The sequence below is a fragment of the Leptinotarsa decemlineata genome, unplaced genomic scaffold (assembly GCF_025532065.1).
Source record: "Leptinotarsa decemlineata unplaced genomic scaffold, Ldec_3_MD MMD2_tig00002159_RagTag_RagTag, whole genome shotgun sequence".
Classification (NCBI taxonomy): domain Eukaryota; kingdom Metazoa; phylum Arthropoda; class Insecta; order Coleoptera; family Chrysomelidae; genus Leptinotarsa; species Leptinotarsa decemlineata.
The window spans coordinates 2,157,774-2,185,756 of record NW_027412574.1 but is presented as its reverse complement, the minus strand read 5'-3'; the positions used below and the strand labels follow the sequence as shown (position 1 = coordinate 2,185,756).

General features: G+C 33.1%; 3 protein-coding genes across 11 annotated transcripts in view; 1 reads left to right on the top strand and 2 right to left on the bottom strand.

The window, feature by feature from the left end:
* scrib (scribble planar cell polarity protein) overlaps positions 1–27,983 on the top strand; it is a 313,705-nt gene that overhangs the window by 130,295 nt on the left and 155,427 nt on the right. The gene's annotated exons all lie outside the window — the stretch shown is intronic.
* LOC141482938 (uncharacterized) lies at positions 11,958–15,333 on the bottom strand. Its single transcript, XM_074176980.1, has 2 exons — positions 15,196–15,333; positions 11,958–13,406 (listed from the first exon to the last, which is right to left on the bottom strand). Exons 1-2 carry the CDS (start codon positions 15,211–15,213, stop codon positions 11,958–11,960), a joined length of 1,467 nt encoding a protein of 488 aa, XP_074033081.1. The 5' UTR covers positions 15,214–15,333.
* On the bottom strand, positions 21,335–23,442 carry LOC111509849 (uncharacterized). The gene is made up of 4 exons (XM_023165725.2): positions 23,353–23,442; positions 22,812–22,974; positions 22,008–22,510; positions 21,335–21,940 (listed from the first exon to the last, which is right to left on the bottom strand). The coding sequence occupies exons 1-4, from the start codon at positions 23,365–23,367 to the stop codon at positions 21,515–21,517; spliced, it is 1,107 nt and encodes a 368-aa protein (XP_023021493.1). The 5' UTR covers positions 23,368–23,442; the 3' UTR covers positions 21,335–21,514.

The following is a 27,983-nucleotide window of genomic DNA, read 5'->3' as shown; positions in this document are numbered from 1 at the left end:
CGTGATCTACAGGTTTTTATGTCTGATTTTTCTTCTGCTATTGCAGCAGACATTATTAAAGATGATGCAAAAGCAATTATTGGAAGAATCTTTCTGATACGGAAAAACTTGCACAGGCACCGCTCTGAGAACGAGGATTTTTCCGTAATGCTTGTGTTTTTTGTTCTTTAAAAAAATTCTTGCTACATAGGAACCATGAAAAAAAGCGTTGAAATTCGGAAATATCGGACAATTTATTAAGACACCGGCCGTGAAAGCCTACACACCATGATCAAACTGGAATTTTAAATATTTACCACAACCTACATTAGCTCTATCAAATCCTAGGCTTAATATATCTTCCTGTGAAATATTAGGACTGGATAGTTTGTATGTGAACACATTGTGTCTAGAGATTGATCAGTAAATGCTCCCGTAACATTTATTCAAATAGCTATAGGTAGCTCATTATTCTTTTACTATTATTTTAATTGATGATTATCTTTTTACCCATCATTAAATTTACAAGAGAGTGGCCGCTATTCATCCTTTGTCTAAAACTTCTCCTGATTATCAAGTTAACTGTACGTAATCTTCTTTGCATTTACTTAGCATATAAAAAAGAGTATGTGAACGTCGTGAATGTAATCGAGATTCTGTTGAGGTAAACATTCTAAAATGGATTAATGCAGGTTGAAAAATGCGAGGTTGAAATTCTAGATCCTATCGAGCGTGGGTACTGAAGATGGAAGAAACTTGATTTGCTGTTTTTTTGCTCCATCATAGGATATTTAGCTTGATTCTAGTCGCGAAGCACTTAAACAATTAAATTGATTGTGAATGAATGATCACATGAAAAAACATACGATATTGGATTCTGTAGTTTGTAATTTTTATCATGAATAGTGTTCAAAAAATTGATTTTGGGTTGTATGGTTGTTTTCGTGAACCTATTCTGACCGGTAGAGTTGAATATGATAATATGATAAGAAACACTGCCAAGTAATAGGTGCTCGGGTACCCATCAAAAAAAAATTATCAACAAAACAAATCAAACATATAATGAACATTACTGGAGGTTTTTCCCAACACCAAACCGTTAGTTTAACACCTCGACACGTGTTTCGATCACCAAGTGATAATTTCCAAGAGGTTGATCTTCCTCTTGAAGATGATCACTTGGTGATCGAAACACGTGTCGAGGTGTTGAAATAACGGTTTGGTGTTGGGAAAAAACTCCAGTCATATTCATTACTACACCAAAGGTTCCAAACGGTGCATCACAAGTATATAATGAAAAAAAAATACTAATTTTGAATTGGATTGGTACTCATCCAAAATCCCTCGAAGTGATATGTTTGTTTTTTACAAGCAGAGTTATAATTTCTCCTGGATAATATACTGATTTCATTTCCGTTCAGTTCAGTGCCATTTCCTGATTATGATTTATGTCTGTCATGCAGATAATTCCTTCAAATAAAGTTATTGGTTATATAAATATTTCACAAATTTTATTTGTTGTTTTTAAATGTTGAGAATGATGCTATAAATAGGCTTTTGTTGGAAAGTGAAAGTCAGTATCACTTAAGTTTAAATGTCAACCCGCTGCAACCCAGGCATATCGTGACAACGTACTATTGCACTCGTCAGTGGCTTTTATCCAAAAACGAAAAGGTTTATATTTTGTATTTTTATTAGTTAACAATGTGATGTTCCATTTACACTTTACGTACAGACACATTTTACGAAACGGCAACAAGTCTTTCTTCACAATAGCTTCTTCAGGCTTATTTAATTCTCTTATACCCAGTATATTTGCAAAAGGCGTGCAGTAATTAATCACTCGAAATTAATAATTCCAATTTCCTGCCAACATTTGGACAGCAATAAATTGAAACGTGTTTGTTTAAATTGTTTAAATTTCCCCAAGTATGACGCTGGTAATACAAGTTTTCCGAAAAAGTTTTATATTTTAAAATATGCTGCTTTTTCATTAATGTGTATTATTTGTGATGGAGTTAGTCGATGTGTATTGAAAAACATAGTTTGACACAAACATGTTGAATATTTTTACCATTTCCCAAACGCGCACTTGTAACAGAAAATTTGCGGCTATTTACTCGTCGGTAACAATAGACATCCCCATAAAAGCATGTGAGGCATCCTATTAGCATGCATGCATACTTAATGAGCTTCATTAAAAAAAGATGATCCGCCTTTCGAAATGAACTATTATATTAAACACGCCTCAAAAAACTATTGTGTAGTGTTGCGGTATTGTAAATTGTTTAGTGAAATTAGTTTGATCGAATATATACAATCATCAGTTTTTTAATATATTTTCATCGTAAAGGTACCAGCATATGATGAAAGTGATAAGTGTGAATGTGATATTGCATCTGCCCACTGCGCAAATTTATCATTCATGGTGAAGGAAATCATAATGAACCCTGTCTGTCGTAAGAGAAACTAAGCGAATAGCGACACTTGTCTGGGGTATCATCCAAAGCTTCTTGAGGTAGGGCAGTTTTCAATTGTTTTGATTACGAGATATCTTGATTGTACTTCAGGTTTTTGGGGTTTGCCGTAGACTGCTATTTAAGGTGCTCATCTGTGGTTCTGTGCATTTCAATCCGCCTTTACATTCAACGGATAATTTATACCGAATATTAATTAAACAATAAAAATCCAAACATCTGAGATTCGGTACGAAATATTGTTAAGAAGAAATAAAAATATCTGATCTTTAGAACATATTTAATCTGAAACTATGGTATTTTCGTTGCGGGATGCGTTTCTTTATCAGTTTTTAATAAAATTTTGTCAGTTTTGACAAACTTCAAATTCGTAAAATTTTTATACAACTTATTTCCATATTATTTCGCAATTGAAAAATTTGAAAGAAAATTGTTTTTATTTGCAATTATTTCCACTAGAAAACGATGAGAACTATTTTCAATCAATAAAGGGACTTCGGTTCGCCCGCATTCATAAATTGAGATCATACTCATACTACTGTTTGGTATGAAATTCAGAAATCGAACATTTTAAATAACTCTCATATCTGCTGAAAAAATACACACTTTGAAAACATTCTGAATGAGGCCAATTGTATTTTTGAATTAGATATCTACATTTTCACAGTAAACCAAATCATTTACAAAATTATGACAATGTTCCACTACCAATAAAGAATGTTTCGTAATATTCCATTTCTACATGTTAATAGCTTTTCAACATTTCTAAAATTTTGATCAATTAGTTCTCGAGAAAAAGATGCTTCAATATGTTCATTCAAAATTAGAAATTTTCTAATGCCGTATCTTGAAAACGTTCATCAATATTACCCCTCATAGTGAACATTCCTTTCAAAATATTCGAAGTAAAAGCTGTTAATTTATCAAGTTTCCCTGAAATTGATTGGACTAATTGATGACATTATTTTGAATGCATTTAAAAAAATGAAAAAAAATTCAACCATGTAGGTCATTAGAAAAATCAAAGTTAAAATAAAATTCTTCAAATACTTTTCAAGTAACGCCTTCTAAATAGCAATTTATCCAAATTTGAGAATTTTTATTCCGTTTTACTGATAATTCAATTTAGCTTCTAACTTTTTTTTCGAGACTTTTATTTACAGTGAAATAGGTACATGTAAGATCTTAACAAAAAATACATAATAATTGCACAAAGAAACTTCCCTGCAGTTTTTGGTGATATTGGTGACACGTGTGAATCGTTGTACATGTGCCACGCGCCAGTATGCTGTATAATGCAATCTGTTAGTAGTCCCACTGTGATTTAAAAGTGCATATAGATTATAACAACAAGTAGCCACATTTTCTGCTGCAGAGTTGTCCATATCCAATCCTTCTAGAGGAAATTCGATGACATCGTTCAATTTGCCTCTAAATCTTTCCGTTGGAGAGAATCTTTTCAAATGTATTACTAAAATATGGGGAAACTTGTCGATTGATAGGGACTTTGTGCATTTTCTCCTTTCCTTGCATTTCGAACACGTCGGTTTTTCATTTCCGTCCAACGTTTCTTCTCTTGTAAACCAATCCAAGCATTGCCACAAACCCAATCGGTCGGTTCTTTGTGGTATGGAGACAGAAAAATCCCAGAAAGGATCAAAGGTTACTAATGACTGTCCACAGTTTGTGCATTTCATTGTAGATTTCAATTGACCAACGAAATCATCTACAATCTTAGAGTTATGCATCCTCAAATATGTGAGCCATGACTTGTGCATTTCCGCTGTCGCTCAATTTTTCGTTAAAATTGGTCTAGATTTAGGTTAACGTCTTCATGTAAACCTTCTAAAAGATATCGAAGAAACTCCTGGGCGTCTTGATGGGAATTACCCACTAATCGAGGAGCAAAACTTTGAATCTGATTTTTCAAGGAGGCTGTATTTACTACTCTATCAACTGAATCTTCTGACCACAACTCCTTGATGACTGCAAACGCTTTGATTAAAGTACCCTCCATACTAGAAATACTAGTATTGATATCTTTCATGAATTCATCCTTTTTTAAACATTTCGTATTTGATAAACAATTAGAGTGCTTTCATCTATCCCCTCTTCGAATGACCTATAAATAGTCAGATCTCGGAGGAATAAGTCCAGTTATCACCCAAAGACGATTGTGGATACTAACAATCGAAACGTTGTGACATTTTTTGTTAATAATATTTTTTATTTTTTCAATTTTTTCAGCTTTTATTATTATTTCAATTATTATTTGTTTGGTTGTTGTTGTATGTTATTTCTTTGTAGTTTCAGTTTTTTGTTTCCCTATCAATCCATAAATTTCCCAGTATTTTAGTAATTCATTAAAAAAGATTCTCTCCAACGGAAAGATTCAGAGACGTCATCGACTTTTCTTTAGAAGGATTTGATATGAGCAATTATGCAGCAGACAATGTGGCCCCTTGTCGTTATAATCTATATGCACTGTCGAATCACAGTGGGGCTACTTACAACGGCTATTACATATCATATTGCAGACACCCTTATAGTAGCACGTGGCATGAATACAACGATTCAAATGTGTGCCCAATTTCACCTAATTCGCTTGTGAGTGAGGAGGCATATGTCCTCTTTTATGAACAGGAGAGAACGAAGCAGCACTTTTGAGGTGTTTTTTTCTCTTTTCTCTTAAATTCTGTTGATTGATTTGTAAATATAAAAGAAACTATATTCACCCTCAATTATAAAAGATTCCCAGATTTTTAATTTCAAATTGAAAGGGTATATTTTTAGGGGGGATAAATTTTTCGGGAAAAAGTTTGTCAGAACTCATTCGAACATGCTTCGTATTTATGTTAGGTATATTGTTTTTCAATAGAGATAAAAAAAGTCAGCAATATACTTAGTAAGCGTTAACTTCAAACGCTCACGGAAAGAATATTGCAGTACGTATACGCGCATCATGTTCATTAAAAAACTTTTTTCCGTAGATTAGATTGGAATGACCAGATTTATCCTATATTAGTGATAAGTGGAAGTTAAAATGAAAAAATTACCAGCTTTTCAAAAAAATTGTTTGCAACCAATCAATTCCCACGTTTTGTATCTGATAAAATCTTGATCTCCGACTCAAAAACGTGAAGTGGCATCAAATTCGGGGACTTTGAAATGTATACCCCCTCTCTGGTAGATATTACACATTCTTTTAACGGTGTTGGGGCTCAATTCAAAAATAAATGTCTTCTTATGGATAACAGTTTGAGCATTTATTAATATAGTTTTCTTTGGATTAAATTCTAAACACACGTTTTGACTGGTTATATGTTAGATACAGAACTGAAAGGCAGGCATTTAGAAATAAATGACCCAAGTAACAGCAGATAGTTATCTGAAGCATATCACATCCTATTTGATTGTTAGATTTTTTGAGTACAGTTACAATACCAAGTTTCCCCTGTTATTGAAATGTATCATCAAATTTGATTCAGGTTATATCCACTTGACATCCGGAACTCTGTAATAATGGGTTAAAACACAATGTGGTGAATGGCGATTAAAGTGAACGGTAACGACTTGAAATCATTTCCCGTTGTCATTTATAGTAGGTATGTGAAGAGAAATAACCAAACCAAACATTCTTGATACCGCAAACGTTTTAAATGCTAATTTACCATTACAATTTATACGTGCTTTTACTGTTATAACACTCAATCTATAGCGAAATGTATGGAACATGCAAGAATATCTATACCGTTGTAATAAAGATAAATGTCAGAGAATTTTGATCCCTCAGAATCGAAACCCAGGTATATTATGAATTTACGTACTCTACCTAAAAATACTGTAGACCATTAATGCTATAAGTACACCGTTTGATTATTGAAAACATAATACTTCCTTCTGTAAAAGTGACGGAAAAGAGATTTTTCAAAAATATTTCTCAAATGAAGAATCAGTTTTTCTTTCATTAAGAATAAAATGCCCGGCATCTGTTAGATTTATAAGGTGCACGTGAAGGCTGTGGAATTAAATGGGCGTAAGAGCGTAACCTTTCTGGGACCTGGTTCGATCCCCGCAAAAATTTCTTCCGACATCGCTTAAGTTCATCAAACATTTGCTCAGGTGTCTTACGATATCCGACAGCCTTGAAAAACTCTTGTGACTTGACATCTGGTCAAGCTAGAGGACGGTGTTTTAGAGTGATTAGCTGAGCCCTCTTCTTTTCTGCATCGCACTATTATGGTTATCTATTACTCAGGGTAGATAGAGCTGCGGCACCCCAAGAAATTGATAAATAGCATCCACACGCAAGGATCTTCATCAGCCTTTGAGTGTGGAGGTAGAGTATACGCGTGTTATCGCTGAGAAACTCGGGTTACATATAGATAAATGTCAGGCTGATCATTGTTTCGCTGGTGTTGAAGGAGCCTACCGACAGTGCCATTTAATATATCTCATATTCGAGATATCGGTTTTTAAAATTATATATTCATTTGACTCAAATTGCATTTATTTGAGTAGCTTTCTTCTCTCATGACCGATAATTATTTTTTGAAAGTGTATGTTTGTATTGTATTTTTTTAAATAATTTTTTTATTTCGAGGGTCGAGTTTAAAAATAGTTTTGCTGACACTCCGCCCAGTTACCTCAATATTTATTTGTATATTGTTTATGTTGTTATATCAGGCGAAAACATACGTTTTATTATTATTATTATTATTGTTTGTATGAAAGAGAAATAATATTATGTTATTCAGATCTACAAATTGATACTTCTATTAAAATCCAAAATATATTATTCCAATGCAAACAGTTCTCCCTGACTCGAACTAACTGACAAAAACATTTGCTAACTTGGTTAGCAAATGTTTTTGTCAGATCTATTTTACGTCAGAGGATGAAATTCTACCTAGTTACTGGTGAATTCAAAATATATTTGTTCAAATTGTTGCCACGTAGAGCTATTCATATAAAAATTAGTGATACCTTATTGAAGAAGGCCAGTTTCTGGCATCGTCAGAGAACTGCGTATATGCGGGATGTTGATTCGGCATTGTTTTTTGGCTGTATCATCTTGATGAATGTTCAATTTGATTAGTTGAATATAATATCATTTTTGATGTTCAACTTTATCTTTACTACGATGTGATCAAATCAGCTAATCACTTAAGTGTGCTATCGAGAAAATTGCTGTGTGATTAGGCTTAATTAAAATGTTGTCGACTTGATATAATTGTCTAACAGTCGAATGTTATTTTAACTGTTTCTATCCTGTTTGACATTTTTCATTTCGTTCGAAGTGCTGTTACCTACAATGGAAATGTTGGATTGAACCAAGATGAACCATTACTTAGTCTAGTGCAGAGTCATAGAAGGTAAAAAGAAGCATACGTGTTTGCTTACGTAGTTAACTTGAATTCACATGGATCATGTTATATCTAAATATAAATATCAAGGAAGTAAAAATTATGACTATATCCCCGAAAATATTCGAAGAGTAGGTACAATTTTTGAGGAATTTGCAAAGGAGTAAGATGAAATGTTTACAGTGTGTGTCAGTCACATCAATCTTTCAATGAAAAATTGAGATGGACTGAAGTTATAAAAAAAATGATACAACAGTTTCAGATAACAATACATTCTTTTATTTTAAATATTCTCCAGTATATAGAAAAAATTCAGAAAACGAAATTTCATGGTCAATTGAATCACAAGCAAAATCATAGATTTTCAAATGATCATCCCATTTGGGAATATGAAAATGAATGATTTTTGTGATGATAGTTTGTTCCGGAGACTCATTCTTGATAACGTGAAGGCCGTTAATGGACATCAGAAATAATAAATAAAAATTATTGAATTCCTCATGGGAAAATAATCGACAAAAGAGTTTACGTTGTCAACTAGATTTATTTGGGATCGATAGTACCGAAACATTTCCTGCCCAAGTTCACAAATTGAAATCTATGAAATAAATATAATTTTAAAAAACTTAAAAACACGCTTTTAAAGAGCGACGGGCGCTTGATATACAATAAATATGGCACAAAGCGCCCATGCTTTTTTCACAATAATACTAGTAAATATGAAATGAAAAGGAGAGTTACAAAAATACATGCATACAGGTGAAGCTAATAAAAGCGTGTTAATTAATAACGTTATCTTTTCAAAAATGAGAAAAAACATGTTTTCTAACATTGAATCCCGCACTATTTCAATCAAGTTATTTTCAACAATAGAAAAACAATATTTTTTTAAGAATAGTAACTTTGCCAAAAAAAATTTGAAATTTATTTAACGTGTTTTTATAATGTAGCTTGATAGCTTGAACCACGGCACAGAAGTAAACAAAAGTAGAATCAGTCGAAGCCTATGCCTCCCCTCTAACTGCCCTTCTTTACTCATATGCCCAACTAAATAAGGATTGGTTTCAGATTATAAATGGGCAAAATTATTGAGCGTGATAAGCCATCTGGCATGGTTCTACTCATTGGGTCGGCAAAACCGTATATGGACAATACATTGTCTACTGGGGTATGCTTCGTGATTTTTTCAACGCTAAAGAGTTGCCAATATAGGAAGAATACCTATTTATGATATGAGTGTTGAAAGTAGGGTTTCATTTTGTGAGTGAAAACGAAACGAGCGTAGCGAGTTGAGCAATTTCACGAACAAAATGAAACTTACTTTTAACACAAATATCATACAAAGTTTCTTGTACAACTGTCCTGTTTTCATAATAAAATAGATACATTCAATATTTCTATAGAAACACATTTTGACATTTCTTGTTAGTTAACTATTTTCATGTTATCGTATTTGCTGTGAAGTGGCCTTGTCAGGTGACGCCGAATCACCTGTTTACCAATGAACAGTATTGTTTACAGCTCCTGCGTTTTATTTAAAGTCACATTTAAAGTTCTTGTTGGTGTTTAATGTCTTGCATAATGAAGAACAATAGTGTGGAATTTTATTAGCTGGTGCAGACCTAAACACGTCGAAGGAAATTTCAGCGAAACAGTCGTCATAGCCTATCTAGATGAGAAATCAAAAATATTGAACTAGTCAACTTTTTGAAGCAAGTTTTCAATGATAAAGTCGAATGCGCTCGTTAAAAATGGTGTTAATACAAGCAAATACAAGTTATAGGCCCAAAGAATTAAAAACTTTCACGTTTGAACAAGTCCAGAGGTTTATAAATAAGGCGCCAGATGAAAAATATTATATGATAAAAGTTGCTACTATTTTCGGAATATATGGAGTCTGTCGGCGTGAAGAGCTGTGCCATTTATTAAAAGAAGACATTAAATAAATGGATAAATCATTGATTGTTCACATTCCAAATACATAAACGAAAATAGGTCGTTCTTTCTGCTTGTTGAAAAAACATTGACTATTTTAATAAATACGTTGCATTACGCCCTTCTGTTATCAATCATCAATTTTTTTGTTGAAATATTCAAATTATAAATGCAGTGCCAAGACATTTGGTATAAACACGTTTGGAAAAATTCCCTCTCCCATTGCTGAGTTTTTGAACCTCCCGGTACCAAAGGAATATACAGGTCACTGTTTCAGAAAGTTGTCTGCTTCTTTGCTAGCAGAATCAGGAGCAAATATAACGGATATTAAGAAGTACGGAGGATGAAAGTCTACAACAGTAGCTGAGCAAACTATTTCTTATAAAAAGGCTATTGCTGAAAGAATAATACCAACAGCTAGCTCCAGCATTACAGCATCGTCCTCATCACTTCAAGAATTAAATGTTAATGCCCATGAAATTGTCAACTCAAATAGTTGAAATATATTACAAGGCTCTTCAACATCGCAAGGAAGGTATTAATATCAACAGTTGTTCTAATTGTACTTTTTTATTAATGTTCATAAATAATAATAATGTAATTAATATATATATAATACATTTGTAACAGAATTTAATTGTTATATATATATATATATATATATATATATATATATATATATATATATATATATATATATTTCATACTAAAACTTTCTTAAAAACTGAATAATTATGTTTTGTTTATTGCTATTTGGTCGAAAAAAATCATGTTAAAAATACTTTTAACACTAGTATAGCTACTTTGTAAACAGCATCTTTTAATACTCTTGACAACCATTAAAAATGTCACTCCGAATGACAGTTGTACAAAAATTATATTTTCACAAGTTTTTTTTTTCATTCAATCGAGGTTGAAGGTGCCATACAGATTTTTATTTTTGAACTTTTCCCTCAAGTTTCAGCAATGACTTGATCGCGCGGATACCACTGATAATGTCTGCCGCAATCGCAGACGAAACGTTTTGTACTTCAGGTTCCATTCTACCATTGCCTACCAATCCTAATTTTGTTCACTTCATTTGTGAGTCTGACTGTGAAAGCCTATGTTCTCACCAATGATTTGTTAATGGGCTTGGGTTCCATCTATATATTAAAAAAATGTATCCTGTGTTGAAATGAAAAGGATATGTCCTGATAGGAGAGATGTGGCACAAAGTAGAAAAAGTTTATATAAGATGGCATTTTACTATTTGAAATCAAGGCTACGTTTCATAATATAACACTGCCAATATGATGAAAGTACACTTTTGAATGAAGCAGTGATTCTCGATCTATCGGTTATAAATTTTTTTATTAAACCAGTCATGTGATGGAATTAGTCGATACTTGATGAAAATCCATAACGTATTCAAATAACACTTTAATGTGAGATTTTCACTGAACACTTCACAAAACATGTGTTTCACTATGGAGTACTATGAAGACACATAGTGTGAGCATGCCTGAGTTACCTATTGTATAGTGAACACGGTTTGATAAAAAAAAGTCTTACAAATAAAGTGTCATTGAATACGATTACAAATTCGAAGAAATTCAGCAAATTTGACAATACTCGTATTATTTTCATTGAAGTTTAAATATTTATAAATTTAGACCCCCAAGGTATTTCATGGTATATTTGCTGCACAGTTTTGCATTTCAGTTTCGTCCATGTACATTATTTGTTATCTTCTAGTGTAGTTTTTTGAATCGGTTCCAGTTTATATCAATATGTGTGGCTCTGCTACTGTCTATTTTCATTATTTTACTCAAAAAAAAATTTCATTTGGGATGTATTTGACAATCGAACTATCAAATGCAAAGTATGAGGTTAAGTATGTATAATTCATTTTTTTATCGTGAAATTTCAGCTTTTCTTTTTCGACTTTTTATGAATGATTTCATCTAGTTTTCATTTCATAATTTATATCCACCATAGGTAAGGTATCACTCAGCTATCATCATAGCACTTATTTTTGAAGTGGTATGATGATATTGTTTTTTCTCTTATTCATACGGTCAAAAACTATTTCGTCTTCTGAAGAGTTCTTTGCAAAAATGAAATTAGGTCCATATTATAGTAAAACTATATTACAAAAAAAAGAAAATATACATATCTGTGAAAATTGCAATTCGAACACGTAAAGCGTTAGTCACAGTTACTGTTTGTTTGCTGCTTTGTCAGAGGTACCTCTGGCAACAATATTATGACTTCCCAATCCGCTTGAACTCCAGGATCCTGAGTTCAATCCACCTGAACTCCAGGAACCTGGGTTTAATCTACCTGAACTCCAGGAACCTGAGCCTAATCCACCTGAACTCCAAGAACCTGAACCTAATCCACCTGAACTCCAAGAACCTGAGCCTAATCCACCTGAACTCCAAGAACCTGCATCGGAAACTACCAAACCGCTGTTCAAATCAGCATTACCAATATCTGAACTGAATCCGCTTGAGCCTAAAACCCCTGAGCTGAACCCTGAGTAGTCACCAGAAGTCAGACTGCTGGCATCCAGTACTGCTGAGCCACCACTGGAAGCCAAAACACCGGAACTCAAACCGCTTGTGGCCAAAACACCTGAGCTTAAACTAGCACTTCCGATTCCGGATACAATTGGGGTACTGACATGATGTACTCGATGACTCACAACTGGAGTAACAACTTTGGCTGTATGGACAGCATGTTGGATATTGATGACTTCTGGTACTTTAACAACAACTGGTTCGGGAACGCTCACAGGAACAGGTTTGTGTACAGGAACGGGGTAGGGTTTGGCAACTGGAACTTGAACAGGTTCAGGTACTTTCACGTATACTGGTTTTTCTACACGAACTGGAACGGTTCTGGTGACGGTAACTGGATAAGGTTTTTCGACTGGATATGGTACACTAACTTTCACTTGATATGGGACTGCATGTGGAACTGCCACTGGATAAGGTTTTTCAACTGGAACTGGAACATTTACACGCACCTGGACTGGTACTGGCCTGTCAACTCTTACGGGATAAGGTTGAGGTACCGGTACTGTCTTAGTGACTGGAACTGGGTATGGCTGTGGATATGCTACTGGGATTCTGTTGACAACATTGTGCACCGTGTGCTTGGCAACTTCTTGGCTAACAGCAGCTCCAACAATTGGGATGCCCGCTTGACCATAACCATATCCTAGTCCGCTTCCAGATGCGTATCCTAATCCACTTCCATAAGTACTGTAATCTAATCCACTTCCAGAAGAATATCCCAATCCGTTTCCTAGAGCACTGAGTCCTAGGCTATTTCCAGAAGAATAACCTAATACACCTGCATAAGGACTATAACCTAATCCGCTTCCGTAACTACCGTATCCTAGTCCACTTCCGTAACTGCCGTATCGTAGTCCACTTCCGTAAGTGCTGTAACCCAGACTACTACCGATTGAGAGACCCAATCCGCTTCCATGTGCGATAGAGTGTAATCCAGCATCGGATGAGAAACTATCGGATCCCAAAGAGTTATAACCGTTTAGAGAGGGATACGAAGTTATTCCTGAAAGTAAACTCCTCTTGGTTTTTTCTTCTTTTTTATTGGACGAAGACGCAGCTACGCCAATGACCAGAAGAGTAACACACTGAAACAAAGATCTTCTGTCATATGGAAATTCAACTACATTTTAGGATGAACGGAAATCATCAGTTGCTCTAATATATAGTTATATGTAATAATTATGCTATTAAAATAGGTGGTTAGAACAAGTGAGCCTATCTATAATAAAATAAATCATTTCATACTAATAAATTTTTCGTTCAAATGAACTTCTGAAAAGACTACATTGTTTACCCCATAGGTAAGGTCGTTTTTCAAATAAATTTTTTTCAAATCAGCATAATTATAGTATTAGTTTAATGATATGAAAATATATTTTTATAGAACTCGAAAATATACTATAAGTATTTTTTTAAATGAAGGTGAACAAAATTTGTCAATAGGAAATTTCTATAAATATAACCGATTTGGAAGTAAAATCAGATTTTCAACTTCTTTCATATTTATTTCGTGAACTATTGAACATATGAAATTCTTGGTATATTCTTCTGAGAACCATTCATAAATGTCCCTTTTTTTCAAACATTCCTCGAACTCGATAGTTTTTCGTAGAAGTCTCCGAGAAGATTATAATTATTATAATTTTTGTTTTCAACAGTGTTTGATAGTTTTAGTTCGAGAAGTAATATATAAAATATTTCAGTATTGGAAGTATTAAAATAACTATGAAAAATATTTAAAATTCTGTAAAATTAGTTTCTATTCGTTTCCACTTCACTCCGAAAATCCAATCCATTTTCCTATATTTCAATAGGTTATGTTATTTTGTACCAAAACAACTGAAGATTGTCTTTTCAATGAATCTTTGGGCCCGTCCATTAATCACGTGATGTTATTTAGCATTAATTAACGTCCTCTCCCCCTCAATAGGAAGACTTGATTGTCTCTAGTCTGGATTCATAGCCATACTGGCACGGAAAGCAATGAGGCTGCTGACTCTCTTGCAAAGGAGGGTGCTGCAAGCAGCTTCATCGGACCATAACTTGTCATTGGCATCGCCTTAGGCTTTGCCAAACAAAGATTGAACACCAGGATGGCAAGAAGATTTATGGACTTCTGGCAGAATCTTCCAGGATTGGCTCACTCCAAGGCGTTTATTCACCCTTCGAAGCTTGATATACGGCAGGGATAAACTACTATGCCTAGAGTTCGGCAGAGCCGTACCATACAAACTAATCGGCTTCGTTAAGAATCTGGGTTTATTTGGTCTAGTGTGAGTAGGTGTGAACCACAATGAACCCTTGAGGGTTTCAGTGGAGTGTCGAATAGACCCACTCTCATTGGATCTAACCTAACCTTACTCCCTTGGTGATTACGTGGTGAGGTTTAAGACTAACCCTTCCTCCTTCCACACCCTAAGTCACGAGTATTTTTTGGTACCTACAAATAATCTTGAAATTTTCTCTTTGTGATACTCTGCAAATAGGTGTTTTATACAGATCACATAGTTTAGACATTGTTTTAATAGAAACCGTACGAGCTAACTAAATAACAGAATATATAACTGCCGAGCCGGGCTGTTGTCGTGGTGCGCGGCAAATTTGTTCGATGCCTGTTCCAGTTTAACTTAAGTATATAGTAAATATAACGTGAATCACAACACTAATATTGAAGAATATTACTGGAGTTTTTTCCCAACACCAAATCGTTATTTTTACACCTCGACACGTGTTTCGATCACCAAGTGATCATCTTCAAGAGGAAGATAAAACTCCAGTAATATTCATTACTACACCAAAGGTTCCAAACAGTATATCACAAGTACCAATATTGAAGAAAACACTAATTGATTGGATTCATTGATTGTCACTTACCAGATATGTCTTCATCATGTATATGTGTATGTGTGTTCTTCTAGTGAAGCACTTGTCAGAAGTGATGATCAGTCCTGAGATTTTGGACTTTTATATAATTATAATTTATGTAACGAAGGACGATTTCCACTCGTTCTAGAACTCACCAATATAGATCGTACATTAATATTCTGCTACATTTGAATAAATAATGCAAGAAATTCACAAAACATTTTTTATGTGATTGGAGATGAGATCGTCCTTTCAGATGTTTATCGTTAAGGAATTGGTGAGTTAATTAATTTGGTATTTATCTTCATGATTATTATTTAAATCAATATATAAAAATTTTACATCAAAAAGTGCTAAAAATGTGAATTGATTTCATCTGCCATTTTGAGATTGCCACTCGGTTTCGCTGTGAGCACTGTCCTTTATTTTTTGTTTGTTTGAATAGTTATTATTTTGGATTATGTCGACTTGGTTTACTTGTTAGGTATGTTTTAATTTAGAAAAGTTTTTGAAATTTTTTTATAAGATAGTTCTCTTTTCCGAGAATTAATTCAAATGATTTCTTGCGTAAGTAACTTCCACAATAATTGTTCTGAGTTCTTAATCTGGTGCATACAAATCTATTTTAAATAAATGATTTTATCGTTTTTGGGCAACTGTTTTGTACGTATGGAAAATGAAAGAATTTTCAGAGACTGGCCGGTAAGAAATTTGAAAAATACATCTTCAGTAATTTTAATACTTCAAACTTGAATATGCCAGTTCCTTTCATAAGAAGGCTTTGAAATCAAATTTGTAGCAATTAATAATTACATCAATTACTTATTTAGAATATCTTAAAGATAAATTTTGATCAATGTAATCAACTTGCTGACTTACATGACAAGGTATTATTTTTTTATTGGCATTCGAATGAAAAAAAATCATTTTGTTCTTATATGTGTGGAGTAATATCGATATACAGCGGTTCGATGATGAAGAAGTAAGTAAACATCTGGAAAAAATCTAGGTATATTTGCTGATCTCAGCAAAAATGGATTCTGTATAGTTGGATATATCGATTAATGAAATTTATTGAGTATTTTATATTCACTTTTATTTATATTCTCTTCTGAAGGTAGTTTTTGTTTTCAGTTGAGCCACCATATGGTATTTTTTGTCTGTATAAGTACTTAAAAACGAAGACTAATAATCATGCTGCGTATCAAACACGTAAAATAATGTTTAGTTTTTTTTAAACTTTCAATAGAATTCATTCGTATGCAATTTAATAATGTTCAAATAAGGGTTGTGGGGATGCTTCAAGCAGAAATGTGTCAGGTGGATGTTCTGAATTAGTCAAGTTCCACTCAAGGTGTGATATCCCGTTTGAACACACTGTATTGTGAAACTCTCCTGAATTAAATTTACAGGGAGGTCAGTTGGAGTCGTAAACTCGACATCCATCTCCTCTGTAGACTCGCTCCTGAATTGAATTTACAGGGAGGTCAGTTGGAGTCGTAAGCTCGACATTCACCTCCTCTATATACTCAGCGTCAGAACAACAATTAAACGTTGGTTTGCTGACTTCAAACGTGGTCGTAGAGACACCGATAATGCAGCAGTGGACGTCCAAATGAGGCAGTAAGTAACTCCAGAAAACATAAAAAATCACAAAATCGTTTTGGATGCTCGAAATGTGATGTTGCGTGAATTAGCTGACATTGTAAAGATATCAAAAGAACGTGTTGGCTTTATATTGCATGAGCATTGGACTTTGAGAAAGCTCTGTTCAAAGTGAGTGCCGCACTTCACTCCGGAATCAAAACAATCGTTACTGAGTGGAAAGCAACTGGTGAACCTCGTTCAAAGCGCCCGGTATTTTGAGATGTGGGTGGTGTATTATTCATCGACTCTCTTGAGAAGGAAAATATCATCAATATTATATAAATATTATATAGCGTTGTCAGAGCTTTTGAAAGCCGAAATTGCAAATAAACGACCGTATATGACGAAAAAAATCATCAAGACTACGCACTGTATCGCAAGTCAACCAACACAATGCCAAAACCACAAGACATGATTAGAACTTCGAATTGATGCCACATCCGCCGTATTCGCCAGATTTGGATTCCAGCGACTACTGGCTGTTGGCAGACCTCAAAAAATTTCTCACCGGTGAGAAATTTCGCTGGAATAAAGTGGTTATTGCTGAAACTGAGGCCTATTTTCAGGCAAAAAATAAATCGTTTTTCAAAAGTGCTATTGAAATGTTAGAGCAGCGCTGAAATGATTATGTGGCTCTTGATGGAGATTACGTTGATGAATAAAGCCAATTTCGAACAAAAGTTAATGAACTTGTCAAAGCCTGATGCTGCTTGCAAGTAAAGAATATTTTGTTACAACATTTCTTGAAAAAAAACACGTGTTGTATTCCATTTGTATGTACCTTAGGATGATCCAAAGAAAATCGACTTTTTTTCACTTTCTACTCTGAAAAATAAACTCTCTCTCTGTATATGAGCTCTTAAATTCAATAGGAAAGTCCTTCTTCTGTCAGCTTTTTATTTTTTCCTTATAATTAGAAAGAATAAGGTTTATCTCGGTAGTTACTATTTGGAAAAAATATTTCGTCTCATATATTCATAGAAAATTGAATTCTCTACAAAAAAATTCTCCTATAATTTTTTTGTAAACGTTAGCGTTCAAAAGTTATTGGAGGTTAACGTTTGATTATTTTCAAGCAGATTTCTTTTTTATCATGAATTTTATAACTCGTTAACAAAAATTGTCTCTTATGATTAGTCGATTAAATTAACCGTTTGGAAGATATTTACTGTCAAACTTCAATGCACATTAATTTTAACAGTTTTTGATTAATAATTCAAACAATTGCAATTTAAATTATGAGTTTTGCAGAAATTCATACAAACATGACTTTCTGTAGTGAAGGTAACTATTATAGAATGTCTCTGTTCAAAAATTTATTTGAAATGTATTTTTCTCATATATTATTTTCATAAATTTCATCTTTATCAATCAGAAATCGTGATCATGCTGTTAATTATTTTTGTAGCGTTTTTTCAAAGCAAATTTTCGAAATTTTTTTTCACAATATATAACTAACTACCCATTTCATACTGCATTATCAGTGTTTCTAAATGTCTTCTAGAGCGATAATTTTCATAATGAATTCGTCAGAAAAACGTTGTTATTCTATAAACTCTGTTTAAAGAAACTCAAGTTTATACGATTTTCATAATTTAAATTGAATTTGTTTGAATTTTATCAATCGAATGCGCATATCATAATAAATTTTTGTTAACGAGTTATAAAATTCATTTAAAAACATAAGTCTACCTAAAAATAATCAAACTTCAACCTTCAATAAGGTTCACAATAAAATTGTAAATACCTTTCTGGTAAAAAATTGAATTTTCTATGAATACATGAGACAATTTTTTGAAATAGTAAATACTTAGATATGAATTTTTCTTCCTAATAATAAGGATAATTCAATTTCCTATGAATATATGAGACAAAATATTTTTTTTAATAGTAAATACCGCGATATGAATTTTTCTTTCTAATAATAAGGAAAAAATAAAAAACTGACGCGTAGGACTTTCCTATTTAAATTAGGATCTCGTACTTGGAGAAATTTGTTTTTGAGGTGTCTTCCAACCCATTTTTCAGAGTGTAGTGAAAAAAATAGCCGATTTATTTTACCCACCCTAAGTTATGTATGTTTACTCGTGTGAAATCTAACATCTTCGTCAAATCTAGTACTTTTTATACATTCCCATTATATGGATATCAAATGAAAGGTTTTGCTGAAAAGAATACAAAGAATAAATTGATGTCAGTTATGTTTTTATGCAAAACAAGAAGGCCGCCATGAAAATTTCAGAGCTATAACTCGGCAAATATTAGAAATAGTTTGGTGGTGCTCGAACAAATGTAGAGATCGACCATACAACAATGGCGCATTAAATGTAATGAACTCGTTAAGTAATATGTCCAGATAAAACTGAAAAAGGAATAAAATTAATCAAACTCATCAATTTATTGAATTATACAACTCATATGATATAGAAAGCTTGTCGAGTAATTTACCAATGTAGATAAACGAGAATACCATATGTAACCTTATTTTGACATAAGTAAGACATAAGAGAAAAATTATGTCTTTCAAGGAAATACTTAACTCTTCCTATTAATTTATGGTGCAGCATGTGAAACAACTGTTACCTATAGAGAGTATTGAGTAGTATTGAATTGATTGTATCTCTCAGCCAATTAAGCACTACAAATGTCGTTGTTTCTTCATTTGAAATTTGGCTTTTTCTAGTAAATTTTTCATGAAAAGAAATTTAAGAGTGATCGTTCAATAGGAGATTTCACCAGGTTCAATTTTGTGTCCTTTGTTTTCTGTGTGTGATAGATATGTCGTAGTCGTGGTTGTGTTCTAACAGACGATATGCATAAGTTAGTTTGTTATTAGTCAGTGGGCTATGCTTGAAGACAGATAGTAAACAAATCTGAAGAAATGAACTTTAAATGTTCCAGCCAGTCTCGAATATACACAGTAGGTTGAATGGACTGACGCCTATCAGAAAACAACTACTCTCCTGGCTAATACCACGAACGGCGTTGGATTATATCCGACAGGCGTCAGTGCAGGAATCTTCACAGAAAATTTTCTGAATATGCAATTGGCAATATGACGAATATAATCCAACGCCGTTCGTGGTAATTGTATCAACAATTATTCTAATCACCTTTTTCAATATAAACTAGCAATTCACCAGAGCATGATCCACAGACTCATTAGTATCCCTCTGTTAATAAAGAACTAAATTTAATGAAACAGATGATAGAAAATAACAACTTCAATCCGGACATGAATCATCAGAACCTCGACAAAAAACGGAAGATCAACATAGCATACAAGACTGATAACACGTTAGGTAGACATAAAAAACAACAAACTTAACATCGACAAGCACAAGTAGACATTTCGAAACCACATTCTCCAAACTCAAAATAATTTTCGAATCAATGAAAACCAATTCAAATTATACAAGACATCTGTTAGAAAAAACACGTCTTCGGCATAAACAAAATTTAAATATGCTGGAATCTTTGGAAATTAATAAACGTACACAATCAAAATTTTTATTGAACGACTAACAAAAAATTGATCACTTACCCTTAATATTATTATTATGAATAATTTCTTAAAATTATCTTAAGTAGAAATAATTTTCATGTGCTTTGTATCTTTTGAATACCTGTTCTTATAATAACTACATGTTTACCAATTGGTGATATCTCTTAAGGTCGATAATTTGTATGAAATGAATTGTAAGTAGTGTAGAGTACCAGTCCAATTGAGGAAGCTACTGTTGTAGTGAAACGAGTATTGGAAATTAATTCTCAATTGTGAAAATTTATAATAATTATTATGAAAAGTGTTATTGATTTTCAACAAGTAATGGGTCGGTGTATTCAAAATTATAATATTGCAATTCACCTTTGGCAGTACGCCAATGCCGCCGTATGCCTTTTCTGAAGTACAATGCCGAAAATATTTTGTAGACGCGATAATCAAGTGAAATGGGGGTTTTTCCATAAAAAATTTCAGAATGTAGCACATTGAATTATATTGATTGAAAATAGTAGGCATTAACTTCTCAGAAATCACTGACGTTTCTGCCTTAATCTATTTCTTGCAGTGGCGTACGGAAATTATACTGAATAGGTGAGGAAAAATTATAAAAATATATAGAATCACAACAATGTTTTCGTTTTGATGCAATAATATTTCTGAGGATTCAGTGCCTACTATCATGAAATTGTACTATAGTCTATTGTTTTCTTGCACGGCCACTTTCCAACAAATGCAAAACCCCATTTGTACACCACTGATTTCGTATTGCCAATATCTATTTCTAGTGAAATAATGATATTATGTGTCATTACCTCCGATCAATAAATGAAGTTTTAATTTTCTGTAGTTTCCGAAAATTGCAAAAATTGCATTTTCAACTAGTCTGTCAACACCTTTGCCTTGCTTCAATATGTATATATCATTGTGTCTCATTTTGATTCAAAAATGAAATTCAACTTTTTTCTCTTTTCTGCGGATTTATTTCAAAACGCAATATATAATTTAATACCATTTATTGAATGCAAAAAAGTTAGTTCGATGTAAAATAATTAATAATCCAAGGAGGAATGAATCTGATTATTCTTTATCACTTCTAATTTTAAGTTGATTTCTTAACGTATGTTCTATATATACAGCCGGAAAGTACTTTTGTCCCAAATCATTTATAAAACATCTCTATTTCCAAGACTGGCTGTGATATTTTCCATTGTTGTATGCATTCAGAGAATCGGAATGCCATCCACCACTAATTCGTTCGCTGTAGGCCGTTATGCCACCGGACAAATCATCACTGGATAATCCACCACTGACCAATCCACCACTAACTACTCCGTCGCTCACCAATCCACTGCTAGATAATCCACCACCGATTAATCCACTGCTACCCAGTCCACCGCCGACTAATCCTCCACTGACGAATCCACCACTAACTAATCCAGCACTGGCTGCACCGGTCTTCACCACGCCGTGGTCAATATTCTTGTAAGTGTGAACATATTTGCGTTCTTTGACGTATACTGGTGTGGGTACCCTCACTTGTACGGGTGTTGGTACTTGGACTGTATAGGGTTGTGGCACTGAGACGGGTACAGAAACTGGAACCTGAAAAAATGACACGAATGATCAAACTGATGTTCTATATACATATACAAATGAGAATGCAACTCACTTTAACAACTACTCGTCTTTCTACTTCAACTGGTACTGCTTTGGAAACCTCAACTGGATATGGCCTAGGAACTTCTACGGGAACCCTAACTTCGACTGGAACTGCTACAGGTCTTGGTACTTTAACCTCGTATGGTCTGGGTACTTCTACTGGAATTCTCACTTGAACAGGCACCGAATAAGGCCTTGGTACTTCTACGGGTACAGGATGTGGCACAGGTACAGATTTGGTAACTGTTACAGGGTATGGTTGGGGTACTCTTATTGGTACGTGTTGAGATACTTGGCGGTATTCATGCGAATGAGAGATTGGATGTTGTTGGTAAGAAGCGGCTCCCAATCCATAGCTTGATGCAAGAGCTGCACCAAGTCCGTAGCCGGATACGCCACCTAATCCATAACCGGAAGCACCACCTAATCCGTAGCCGGAAGCACCACCGAGTCCGTAGCCGGATACGCCACCTAATCCGTAACCCGAAACACCACCTAATCCGTAGCTAGATGCTGTAAATTGAAAACAACATATCATTTACTTCAAGTTTATGAATAGAATTTTAGGTATACCCTTCATTTTTTAATGCGTTTGATGAAGATGAAAGAGTATGTTCTCATCACCAAATATTTCCCAAAATTCATATTCATTAAATTATTGAAGTTCATATTACTTTCCAGCAGCTTAACTGCATTAACCTTCCTTTATTAAATATGTATATATACAAAAACAATTTCTTGATGGTGAGAATTGTACCATAATTTATTGAACCAAAAACGCTTTCAAATGAGTAATATATGATATGATACTTACAACTCAGCCCGCTAATGCTCCCAAAACCGGCATATGCGCTGATTCCTCCTATTCCATCATCAAGGAGGCCAATACTGCGTTTCGGTTTCTCCTGTGACTTATCCAGTCCAGTTTTTGTTTTTTCAGCAGCATTTACTGCTGACACAGTAAGGAGAGCCAAACACTACAAAAATCATTACGTATATTTATATATATTTTCAACCCTCAGTGAGTGAACTTTGATTTTCAGTATTCCAAAAATAATTAAAGTCCTATGAAATTGGACTACTAACGAATGAAAATTAAAGGAATACTTACAAATTATTATCTTTTGTTCGAGAAATTGTTAGGATCAGTTGGTGTTTGGGTAATCACTTTTTTGTGTCACAAAATGTATGCAACTCAATTTTTTTTCTGAAATACGTTTAAAATATTCTCTCTCTCTCTCAAAGAGGATGTTAGTCAATTTTTATTGATGATAATAATGAAACTATATAGATTGAAAATTCTTTCGAATTGCGGTACTAATATTCATTCTTGAAATAATTGTTTTGCTACTTACCAAAAACACTCTCATTTCTATAGAGTTGAACCAACTACTGAAGTTTCAAATGAAAATTGTTCTTTTATATTATCTAACTTGATTAGTTGGATAGATTTTGAAGGACGATCGCTTCCAATTAAATATTACCTTATTGAAAGAATTCAGATTATCTGCATATACCAAAACGAAAAAAAAACTATTAGGATTTGCATGGTTATTCATGATATGAGTTGGAATAGATCATGATGGTTTAAATTAGTTTTCTGACCTATATCTAATCGTCATGTTTCCATTATCTATTTATTTGATTTACCAACTAAAAATATAAAGTTGATTCTAGGAATAGAAAAAAACATGAAGCTCGTGAATTAACCATATGGATAAGTCATATCATTTCAGGATAAGAAAATTATTAAATTCATTTCTCCTCCTTTTTTTTATGAAAATAATTTTTATTTTCACGTTTTCGGATAACTGAGGAAACTTTTGTACCGTATTACTATAACTTATAAACAACAAAAGGAATACTTTTTTTTCTGAAAACAAATGGTATTCATACTCAGTGAAATCTACACATACAGATACAGACATAACTTGATCAATTTTTGACTCCAACTCACTGAATTTTTGTTTGAAAAATCCTGACACAGTGTCAGTGTCTAACAATTTAGCAAAAATCTTGCATTAAACATATTAGAACCTCATTATTAGTAGTATGGTCTCTCGCTCTGCACTAGGTGTTTACATTACTCAACAAATCAGGTTTATCATCTCACAATAGATCAAAAATGGATTCATACATCCAGTCTTCAGTCGTAAGAAATTTGAAGCAGTTTAATCATAAATTTTCAGGAGCAACATTCATGTATTAGCAAGACATTTTCATGTATAGGATGGGCCAGTTTAACAAGGTCAATTTCTCATTAACAGTAATTGGGAAAAAACTTTTTTGGGCCCATCGGTTTTCATTTACTTGAGGAAACTTTTTGGGTCCATTATCAATCTTCCTCGGTGGGGTGAAATTCAACCTTCGAATCTTAAATGGGATCAGGAATCAAGCAGTACCTCAACGTTTTCCACCATTTTCATTTTATGGGGCGGATGTCCAAACAGACGTTTTGAAATTATTAATGAATTAGCTTTTATTGGGTTTTTGTCTTCACAAAGGAGATATAATCAAATTTACAAATTTGCCACTAGTGCACTTGATAATTTTTCACTTCAACATGTGTTCAAAATAATGGCCTCCTGCTCAACACAGTGATGTAGATTTTGAGTGATCGCATAAAAAATATAACGGATTCAAATCTGGTGACTTTGCGGGCCACTCCACTGATTCTCTTCTACCGGTCCACTAACCAGAAAAGGCTTCATTCAAATACTCACCAACAGCAAGGGTATACTGAAGTTTCAATTCATTTTCATTGTAGCGGTCATTATGTTCAATTATCTCTGTTATTGCAGAATTGACACTGTCTTATATTAATTGCAAATACATTTCTCCTGTAAGATTGTCGTAAAAAAAAAGACAAATAACTTCGCCCTGAATTCCAGCTCCTCAGTATTTCAAATATGAACTTGGCTTGATAAGTGAGTTTTCATCAGACCAATACCGATAGTTGTGAAGATTAACAACAATCTAAGACACATCTGAGAAACAAATGTTGAACGAGTCTAATCACGTATTTTCGGTTAGGATACTTATTCGGATTTTGGTCATTGAAAAACTATGCTTTCATATTAACGCACCTACCATTTTTTTAATGGTTCAAAGTTCAATTATCGAAAATATTTCTGTAGTGCAATAAATAATTTCGAGCAAATTAATAGATCGAAATAGTCATAGTGAGATAATTTTTGAATTGAAATCGGGCTATTATTCTGGGAAGTTAGTATTTGAAGTTAAAAGACCTTTTACATTTGTTCATTGTCATATTTTTCAATAACGCTTTCATCTTGAAAGCCACTTCATCAAATTCAAAAAAGTGGGAAGCATTGAAAAGAAAAATTGATGACTTTTCAATTGAGATATCGCTTGACCCCTAATACCATTTGACGGTTAGATTTTCAGGCTTATTGTCAATAGAAGCAATACATTTTCCCTTTGACATAAAAATAGACGGGTCAGGGCGATTTTTTTTGAATATTACGATAAATTGGGCTTGTTTCAATTTCACTGGCAGACCCTGTATAAACTCAATCATAATATCTGTGTGCACAATTTGTAAGCTTTTAATGAAAAATATTACTTCTCAAGATTCAAAACTTGCGACATACGACTTCAGACTGGTGCTTAAATCCATTCTTAGCGTTATTAAATTATTAATTAGTTGATGATGAACCTTACTTTGCTATAATCAAGCTAACGTCCTGCCTGGCAGTGAAAGTATCTGTATACTACCTTTATTCATTCATTCAATATGTCATTATATATTGGAAAGATGTATTCACCTATATTTTTATTTATAAACTTCTTTCTTATAACTCATAGGAACAAAAATAATTTCATTCACAACCATTCAATTAGACAAAGCAAAAGATTAAGATTTGAAAAACTGAAATCAATCACTTATTCAGGTTTTTCAATCCTTTTTCTGTAGAGATGAAAGTGTGATTTACTGAGAAAAACATTTTATATATCCATACAACAGGAGATGAATGGAAATTGAAAAATAAGGCTTTACTCTACTCCTAACTTGGTTATGAAAACGTGCTTCGAAAGTGTTCTGGTAATGGAGTGTGAGAGAAGATTTTTCATCATAATTCAATATTAATTGGCTCATTCAGTATGACCAGTAAAACTTCAATTTTGTTAGATACTTTTTCATTATAAGGAAGTGAGTAGTATTTAACACTTTCATATTTCTAACTACTAGATTATTTACACTTTCTCTTTTATTTTCGTGGTAAAATACTTTCCTTAAGTGATCTTTCTATAAAATTATTTTTTATTATTATTTTTTCATGAAAGTAAATAATATTGCTTCCCTGAAAACTGTAACATTTCTCAGGTTTTAATTGATTTTTTATGAAATACGTAATGTATCTTTATGAATTTGCAGAAATTTAATACTGTTATATTTTCCAATTCAATATTAAACTGTAATTTTGGATAATAATCGTTGTAATTTATCCTTTCGGACAGCAATTCAAGGCGGATCAAGTAGATAATCAATTGATTTTGGGTTGTGCGTTGGGGTCCATGTAATTCATCATAATTTATTCCATTATAACATTAAAGGAGATAAATCGCAATGCATCATAACGCTACAAGATCATAATCGTAATATATAGAAAAATGCAGAGAAACGTAGCCATCATAATCGCAATTCATCATAACGTTAATCAGCAGAACGTACTTTGTTATAATGTACAAATTCATAACGTACTTATAGAAACGTTAACCGATCATAATCGTAATGCATCGTATTCACATTGTATCATATAAACTCAATGTATCATATCGCTAAAGCATAGAAACCGTATTGTACACAATCCGTATTTTATCATAACCGTAATGTATAGAATACGTAAAGTATCATAACGTAATCCATCGTAATTCGGTTGCGAGCGCATCAAGTCTGTCTCACAATAGCTTACCGGTGCCATAGTCGATGGGCCGACCACAAATATTCTAAGCAGAATAATCATTCTTAGCGGAAATTTGCTATACTACGTAGCGTAGAATTTATTTCAAATGCATTCTACTTTGAGTTTCATCAAATATAACCAAAATTATGTCGATTTAATTGATATTTGGAACTCATCTTAAACGTTGTCTAATTTTTCATTGATAGTGGGACTGTTAATGAAAGATTCAGTATAATTACCAGAGAGATGATTGATAATAATTATTATGATAATTAATTCATATCATTTTCATTCCCATTAAACATATGCAATAAAGACATATTCTAGTAGATATCAGGTATTTCAAAATGACCGATCAGATACATTATATCTGTTCTTTTGTTTGAAGGTGATTGGCAATGTTTCATGATGAATTTCATTAGTTCGGATTTCCATTGTCTGATATTATATAAAATGATTTGAAATCCCTGAAAGAACTAAAAAAGAAAACAAATTGAGTTCAAAGACATAGCGAATAGTCTCGAAATGCATTTTGAATATGAAAAATATTTGCTGAGCAATCATGTAGGAAAATTCAAATAGAAGTGAAGGGAATAAATCGAATGTGGACTAAAAAACAAAGACAAATATTGTTCATTATCCAACAAACCATTCATAAGATTACTTTGCATAGTTGAAATAGGAATGTATTCTAATTCTGGAGTCAGCAAACTTAACTTCTTCAAAATTTATTGTTGTTCAGAAGTCTCATGATTCGTGGGATAGAAAAGTATCATTATCAAATCATTATTGTGTTGTGTTGAACTAGATTTTTTAAACTTTTTTACTGTAAAAAATAGCAACCTATTTATGCACTAGCACTAGTAAGTACAGTTTATCGCCATCGTTACACTATTCAATCCGAAGCCATAAACACTTTTACGTTACGCCCTTGATGAATAATAGTGAAAAAAGTGAGAGTTACAAACACGAGCGTTGGTTCAAACATTTCTCATCAGCCTATTTATAGTGATACTAAGATATCTGTGGTAGCTATGGTTTGTTTACAAACAGGTATT

What these genes read in the sequence shown, in the direction of transcription:
- LOC111509849 (XM_023165725.2), bottom strand. An exon ending in GAGCATTAGCGGGCTGAGTT is followed by an intron (nt 22,511 to 22,811) that starts GTAAGTATCATA and finishes TTCAATTTACAG; the next exon opens with CATCTAGCTACGGATTAGGT. An exon ending in AAAGACGAGTAGTTGTTAAA is followed by an intron (nt 21,941 to 22,007) that starts GTGAGTTGCATT and finishes TCATTTTTTCAG; the next exon opens with GTTCCAGTTTCTGTACCCGT.